Source organism: Pantherophis guttatus, chromosome 4 (assembly GCF_059756535.1).
Source record: "Pantherophis guttatus breed Tessera chromosome 4, ASM5975653v1, whole genome shotgun sequence".
Taxonomy (NCBI): domain Eukaryota; kingdom Metazoa; phylum Chordata; class Lepidosauria; order Squamata; family Colubridae; genus Pantherophis; species Pantherophis guttatus.
In genome coordinates this window covers 88673711-88682099 of record NC_142066.1, presented here as the reverse complement: position 1 = coordinate 88682099, position 8389 = coordinate 88673711, and the positions used below count along the sequence as shown (strand labels likewise).

The 8389-nt window shown below is 40.7% G+C and overlaps 1 protein-coding gene across 13 annotated transcripts in view; it reads left to right on the top strand.

The window, feature by feature from the left end:
- The first annotated feature begins 5414 nt into the window (after positions 1 to 5414).
- Positions 5415 to 8389, top strand: part of GOLGA4 (golgin A4) — a 268354-nt gene continuing 265379 nt past the window's right edge. For 8 of the 13 annotated variants that reach the window (XR_015733921.1, XR_015733922.1, XM_034421341.3 and 5 more), the window contains exon 1: positions 5452 to 5803. Coding sequence is in view for 8 of the 13 variants with exons in the window: in XM_034421341.3 (XP_034277232.1) it covers positions 5717 to 5803 (87 nt within the window). In the remaining 5 variants the exon portion in view is untranslated. Of the gene's footprint in view, positions 5804 to 8389 lie in introns of all 13 variants that reach the window. The other 5 variants (XM_060686081.2, XM_060686080.2, XM_087892453.1 and 2 more) reach the window with 5 other exon arrangements.

Sequence of the window (8389 nt, the reverse complement as noted above, 5' to 3'; positions counted from 1 at the left end):
CTTTCTTTCTTTGGTTTCATGGACTTGATGCTGCTGCTGCTGATCGTGCAGGTGATGTTTTCTTTCCTAGCTTGGTTAGGTTTGGGTTGCTTGCCATTTCCACCTATACCTATAAATTAGGTTAGTTTAAAAGAGTAAACAACAGTAATCTCAAATTCCCCAGCCAATTCCTCTTCCCACTATTTTAGTATATTGGCAGAAAGCAACAAAACAAAACAAAACCCCAGACTTTTTCTTTCCAATCACCAACCAGCTTCACAGTTCTGTATTTTTATAATCCACAAAGTCAGTCCATAGACTAGTCCCATAACAACATAGAAAATTTATTTAGAGACAGTTATTGTTTCTTCTTCCTTTGGCAATTAATATTTATAACCCACAAGGGCCCACCAAATCCCCAGTATTTTATAATCCACAATGCCTAGCAGATCAGAAATGCCATCTACTTGGTCTCAAAACAAATCCAGTTTCACAGTTTCCCACTACCAGGCATATTTTTAATCCACCAAAGTTCAAAGAGCTTCAGTATTTTTCAATGTCTAGTAAGTGAAAAAGCCATTCACTTGGTTTCAAAACAAAACCCAGCTGTTTTTCAGTTTCACACTGCCAGGCATATTTGTAATCCACAAAAGTTTCAGAGGGTTTCAATGTTTTCACTGTGTGTCTCCAAACATCCAGTATAAACAATTTTCAGGTGTTATTTTGTATCAAACTCAGGTTTATCTACAATAAACAAAACCTCCATTTTTCTTTCACTTTTTATAGTGGCTTTCTCAATCAGAAGGTGTTGCCCTTGCTCTGTTTCTCCATTTTTTACTGCAAGTTTTATTTTGAAATATCTAAAATATCCAAGAATCTCTCTTTAAAAGTTTATCAGGGCTAAAAAGCAATAAAATAAGTTCCAATATTTTAAGTCAGTTAAAATAATTAAATATAACCAGTCCAGACTTTCATGTGGCTTTAAATGTACCTCTCTTTAAAAGTTCTTTTCTCTCCTCCCCTGATCTCTCAGTAGCTCAAAATCTTGGTTGCCGCTATACTTTGGGGAGTGGGAAAAGAGAACCCTTCCTCCCCCTCTTGAGTCCCGCTCTCAAAAAGAAGTTGTTTTGGGGGAGAATTCCGTAACAGAAGTCAGAAAATTTCTCACTGAGCTCTGCCACCCAGTTAATCAATCAATCTTCATTCCCTCTTCAATCTGGCTGTCCCAGCCTTGGTCCGGCCATAATGACTATCTTTTTTTCCTGCCGGTTTGAGGGCTTTCCCCGGATCAAGCATGGAAACTGCCATCCCCTTGCAATCTATCTTTGCCACCCCTCTGGGGTGACTTTGGTCCCATAGGACCTCCTGGCAGATAGAATTTGGTTGGATTTTGCGGAGCCCGATGACTCCACACCATGTTGCCGCGACGTCAGTTGGTCTCTCCGAGAATATGATTTCTGTGATGTACCAGTTATTCTCAAAATAACACATTAACACAGAAGACAAGAGGGCTATACCAGAAAATAAATGGAAGAAGGAACATTTGATTTACTATGAAAAATTCATCAGCTAATTCATCAAGATTGAGAAGAATCTTGGCCAACTAGTCCTGTAAACACTTTTAAAAATATAGAAATGTAATATTATCTAGTACTTAGCAACATAGAAAATGCCTTGTATGGTAGGGATATACAGATCTGAAGTTTCTATTATGATTTGGTAAGCAAGTTGTTTTTCGAATGGCTTCTGACCTAAAACAGTGCAGGAAAAGTATCTTTTTTTAAAAAAAAGACTGTTTAAGACTTTAAATGAAAGAAAACTGACCTCACAAAGTGAAACTGACTGTTTTGAAGTTTGTCTCAAACTGAATTGAGAGGGAGAGGCTTGAAAAACTATACCATCCTGTCTCTTTCAGTCAGGTTCTTGAGTTCATATAGGTGCAGTCTCATTGATATAAGACAGCCAGTTTGAAATTTTCCTTTACTGAGTTATTAAAATTCAGACATAAGAAGCAATTAGAACAAAGACCACTTCCATTTAATCATTTTAACAAACCTATCAGATCTGGGCTCAAAAATCTGAATGACCACTAGACCACGGGTCCCCAACCTTTTGGACCTCAGGGACCACCAAGTTCATAATTTTAAATCCCATGGACCACTAATAGAATCTAGCACACCGCTTGCTGAAGTGCCTGGACTTCTGGTAACAGGATGGGGTCCTTCAGGCACTCTCCCTCCTCTCTCTCTCTCTCTCCCCTCTTTCTCTTTCTCTCCCCTGTCTCTCTTTCTCTCTCTCTCTCCCCCTTTCTCTTTCTCTCCTTCCCCCTCCTTCTCTCATTCTTTCTCTGATTCCCTTCATTCTTTCTTTTTCATTCTCTCTCTGTCTCTCATTCATTCTGTCTCTTCTCTCTTCCATTCTCTCTCATTCTCCCTTTGTCTCCCCCCCTCTCTTCCCCCTCTTTCATCTCTCCCTCTCTTTCTCTCTCTCTCCCACTCTTTCTCATTCTCTCTCTCTCGTTCTCTCTCTGTCTCTCTCATCTCATGGGCCAGCCAGTGTCTTGGGGCTGAGAGGAAGTCAAGAGTCTCCCAAGACACCGAGGTGCGCGGAGCACCAACAAGGGTCGGAAGAAACGGCGCGAGATCCAGCAAGAGACGAAGCTTTGTTCCCGCTCTGGAATATGGAGCAAATCTCCATCCCCTGCCCTTCCCTTCTCAGACCAGGCGAGGAGTGACTGGGAAGGGAGGGTGAGGGGTGGGGACAGCCACCGGTGGGTTCAGCCGACAGGAAGTTACAGCAGGGGGAAGAAACAGCCCAGGGGTCCCGCCACCCGTTGCTTCGGCCTGCCTGCACCGCCACCAGGGCCGGATTTAGTTTGAAAGAGGCCCTAGGCTATTCCACTTATGAGGCCCTTTCACCAGTGGTGGGATTCAATTTTTTAACAACAGGTTCTGTGGGCATGGCTTAGTTGGAGATGTGGCTTGGCAATCATGTGACGGTGGGCGTGGCTAGCTGGTCATGTGACTGTGTAGGTGTGGGTAGCTCGTCATGTGACCGGGTGGGCGTGGCTATGTGCATAGACTTTTTTCAGAGGGCTGAAAAAAGTCATTTCTGACTGGGACTCGCACTTTTGACCGGTCCTCACACTTATGACCATCCTCACATTTATGCCCATGCAGCTTTCTTAACAACCATGTCACTCATTTCACAACTGCTTTTCTTCACCATGATGACAAGATAGGGCAAAAACGTAAAATGTGAGGACAGTCGTAAGTTCGAGGACTGGTCAAAAGTGCGAGGACCAGTCAAAAATAACTTTTTCAGCCCTCTGAGTAGTCCATATGCATAAAAGGATACAGCAATAGAGAGGGATGAAGGAAGGGAAGGGAAATTAGAGTAGGAGTGAGGGTAAGAGGGGGAGGAAGAGAGGAGGAGAAGGAGAAAGGAAGAGGAAGTAGGGAGGAGAAGAAGAGGGGGGAAAGAGAAAGTAAGAAGGAAAGAAAAGAGAAAGGTGGTAGGTTTGAGGAGAAAGATTGCTGTACAATAAAAAAGATGAAAGGGAAGAAAGCCAACCCCAAACAAATATAAAGATATTAAGATAAAGAATGAATGGTTAAACTTTAAAGAATAAAAGAGAACAAATATGAATAAATAGCAGTAATTAGAAACACACATACAAACATACAATTTATTTTCTTTGAACAGAGTATTTGGCCGGTTCACAAATTTAAATAGTGTTTAGTCACTTCAATTAAATTTACAATTTCTATATTTCCTTTTTGCCATATTTATTCCTCATCTATTTTTTTAAAAAAACCAATATTACCCTTCATCCTCATCTCTAATCTTAATCAAATTCAATTTTTCCCTTCTATTCTATATTATACCCCTTTCCATTGTCATCTATTTTATATACATCCTCACATTGTTTAATTATGTAATTATGTAATACAGTTGCTTAATACAAATTCAACATTTTAATATAAATCAATTAGTTATAAAACTATCTTTTTTGTATATTAATCAATATGAACATGAATATTCCAATTATTTCCATGCAATCCAATTTCTTACAAATCAATTAATTATATTTACCAATAATAATAAACCAAATAATTTCCCCCATATATTCCTCTGAACCACAACTTAACCATTTCTGCTTTCAACACAATATACAATTAAAGTATCTCAATTATTACAATTCCCTAGTTAAATACAGCTTTTTTTTCTTTTGTGTTTTAAAATCTTGAACTCTCCTCCTAAATTTCCCATTGTTTGCAGTTTTTCACCTACCTTTTTTGGGGAGGAAAAATAAAAATAAATATCTCTCTGCCTCATTTTGTCACGTTCCACCAAAGATCCTGGTTTCGGTTTCGTTTCTGCAGCTTAGCTAGGGGAAAAAAAAACTGCTTCAGGAACTCTTTACACTGATTGCCTGTAGGGCGGCCCTTTGAAGCCCCGGGCAAGAGTTTAAACAGTTTTTTTTTCTTCTAGCCATCAGCTGGGGCTCAAGAGGCAGCGGGACTGAGGAGGCAGAATGAAAAATCGGGACTTTTTTGAAACGCCGCGGGACGCGGGACAAATTGCTAAAAATCGGGACTGTGCCGCCAAAAGCGGGACGTCTGGTCACCTTACCCTAGAACCCCCAGAATCCCACCACTGTGTAGGCCCCTCTTGATCTTGAGGCCCTAGGCTGAAGCCTAGTTAGCCTATAGGAAAATCCGGCCCTGACCGCCACCCTCCCTTGCACCATTACCTCATTCCAGCCGGCAAGGGCTGCGCTGCAAAGTTGCAAATTGCACGAACCTCCCTCTACAACAGAGATTACAGCCCCACCATGCCTGGCCAGTCCCATATTCCAGAGCTCTAGTCACAGGACTGGCCATTGCTCATCCCGGAGCAGCTCCTCCTCCTGGGTGTGCCACGGACCACCAAAATTTTCTCTGGGACCACCAGTGGTCCGCGGACCACCGGTTGGTGACTACTGCACTAGACAGCAACAGAGCTAGAAATTTTTGCATTTACTGCTATCTAGTGGTTGCCTGCATTTCTGCAACCTAAATCTAATACAGTAAACCTAACTTTGACACATGGGTTAGTTATACTATCTTACTTTTAAGTAAAGTGCAATAGGCAACACAGATTTATTGGGGTAGAGTAAGAAATATGAAACAATTGTTAATTGTTGTTGTCTCTATTGCTTATTGTCAATGGGAGATGCTTACGTGGTCGTTTTTGCTTCAACTGGCAAACAACCTGCCTAAATTTGGGTTCCGAGTTAAACATCTATAGATAGGTGAAGTCATAAAGCTATTATCGGAATAACTGCTTGTGCAGACCAAGTCCGAGATCAGCATGGCGATTTGTTGGAATCTGGAACAACAACATCCGTGAGGAAATACGAACTTAAATCGGGCTAATTGTGGAGGAAATTTGGCCTTCGTCCTTTGCCGTAGTTGCTTAGCCTTGAATGCTTGTTTTTTTTTAAAAAAAACTGGTCTACGTTGCTCACGCATGCGTCGTAACCATTGTTCACCTGAGGCTTACAAACGGGGTAAAGAGGTAAAGCGGATGTAGGTGAAATAGGGGGATTGTTGTAGGCCGCTCTTCGCATTACTTCTGTGAATCTTCGAAGAAGCAATGTACCTTTGGGACCGCTTGATGTACTGAGGCTTGCAAAAGGGAAGGCTTTCCTCCGGCCGAACCTTCCTTTCGTGTGCTTCAGCCGACCGCCGTCATGTTCAAAAAACTGAAGCAGAAGATCAGCGAGGAACAAACTTCGGGCCGCGGAAGTCCCGGCTGTGGCGCTTCAGGGTTTTCTCAGGTACGCGGTAGAAAATCCGCGACCCATAGAATACGAACAGTGGTTCTTTTTCTCTCGCAAAATGTCTGGTGGTTTAAAAGGGAGTAATTAGATGCTTCAGAGGGGCCGGCTCTGGAATGTGTGCGAATCCTGACGGAATTTTGTCTCTCTCTACGGGATGGGAGGAATCGCTGAAAGCGTTCAGGTGCCGGCCTCCTCTGAGCCACATCTGTTAAGGCGCCATTGTTTCAGTTTATCGCTTTAGGACATTGCGCTAGCCACAAAGGCAGGTTTCTCCTCATGCTAGGTTAATTTAGGTTGTCTAGTTTCTGGCTTTGTAGGACTTATTCTTGCCTGGTCGGATAATTGTCTGAACAAGACATTCTGTACCCACCAAAGTTCATTGCATTTTAGCCTGGTGTTGTGAGAACTAGACTGTTAAGTGTATGGTTCTGTGTGCTTGTTAAAGAAATTGTGTTCTCTGAGTATTTAAGAACTTGGGTAAATTAGAAATATAAATGTAACTCGACTATGTTTATTCAGAACAGAGGGCTGCTAATTTAAGGGCAATTTTTCCACTGCTCTGGATAGGTCCCATTAAGTTTGATGTGGCTCGATTTCAGTTATGAGCTCATAGGATTATGTGCCTAAGCTCACCAAAAAGAATGTATCCCAAAGAGTTCCCTTTCAAATATGTCCTATCTTTGCCAGCACAGTCTTTTATTTATAGGAATGCATTAAGCATTCTTTTCAATTCTTAGTAAAAAGAGACATAAATAAGTTGCCTTTGATTTTGTGTAGGAGCAAATATTAACTCCTTTTTATTAAGAATTGATGAAAATTTTTTCCAGTAATGTGCCCTTCTAGTGATGTGTCATTTTTCTGTGCATGAACAGTTGTGAATAGTTTTTGAGTTGTAGCTCCTTAAATTAGGACATCAAATAGACTATTGTTTTCTAATTGTAAATGATTAGAGAATATACTATATTTCACTGTAACAATATCCTGATGTGGAATAAACTAGCTTATGAAAAAGATTTTTGAGAATCTGCCAAGGATGGAATGCGATGTACTGTTCAATAGCTAGGTCATGCTGTAGTGCATTCTTAGATGTTTTATTGTTTAATGACTCTTGAATATGAATTACATATATATTCTGATGTTAATGTGTTTTCTGTTGTGTCTTCTAAAATGGATCTTGATATAAACAAGCCACTAAATACTAATCTTGAAATAACATGATATATTTTCTATTATTCTTAGTGGTTACACGATTGAAAAGTAAGAGCTAATTTCAAACCTTCGTTAGTAACACTGAAAATGTTAGTCAAATTATATGGGTTTCAAGCAGTCTCCAAACACTTGTAAGAAAAGACAGTAGTCAACTCTTCCGCACTTAAAATCTGAAGTGTTTTGTTTCATGCAGCTATACAAGTCTTGTTTCTATGTTGTAAGGAACTTTTTGCACTCTGAAAGTGGCAAACTATTAGGTTCAGAAAAAATGTATATGAAAACAATGCATTTTTAAAAAAAGTATCTTTAATACATTGAAACGAGCATCAGATATTCAAAGCCCCTTCAGTTCAGAAAGAATATAGAATGTTGTATTTGAGAATCAACTACAAATTTAGAATAATGTTAAAAGAAACCTGAACATAAATATCATATTTTGTATGTATTGTGACAACCCTAGCAAGAAAGAGTGGCTGTACACCCTCCCCACCCCAAGATTCTTCCATCTGTGATTCTGGATGGGGTTGCAATGCCCCAAACAGATCTGGTGCACAGTGTAGGGGTCCCCCTGGATTCATGGCTGCTGTTTGAAGAGCAGGTGACAGCCATGGCTATGAGGGCTTATGCATATCTTCAAATGGTGTGCCAATTGCACTCATACTTAGACTGGGAGGCCCTGCTCACATAATTCATGCTGTTGTAACCTCCAGGATTGACTATTGTAATACACTCTACTTGGGCCTGCCCCTGCTCTACATGGGGCTGCCCATTTGGAAACTGCTAGTTGGTGCAGAATGTGGCTGCATGGGTAGTAAATGGTGCCAGATATATGTCACATGTAACACCACTCTTGTGTGTGCTGTGCTGGTTATCAGTACATTTCTGAGTGCAGTTCAAAGTGCTGATGATTACTTACATGGTTGGGAAATACCTGAGGGATTGCCTTTTTTCAAGAGTACCCATCCAACTAGATCAATCAGAATAGGCATGTTCCAGATCCTTTCAGCCAAAGAATGTCGACTGGCAGGAACCAGAAAGTGAGCTTTTTCTGCAGTAGCCCTTGTTCTATGGAACAGTCTTCCCTTTGGAGATCAGAATGGCCCCAAATCTATTAGTGTTTTGTAAGGCCCTAAAAACCTAACTATGTTCCGCGCCTAGAGTGCAGAATATACCAAAGTCCTGTTTCCCAGCTATATTATTAACTAAAAAGTTAATGGGAAAATGCTAGCCAATAAATGCCTACATAAAAATGCAAGGAGTGCTCAAACAGTCTTTTCTTTGTTAAATTTATTTGCTACCTATCTTGCCATGGAGCTACTCTAGGCCGCCAATTTATTTATTACTGAGCTGGTAGAATACTATCAGATTCAGAAA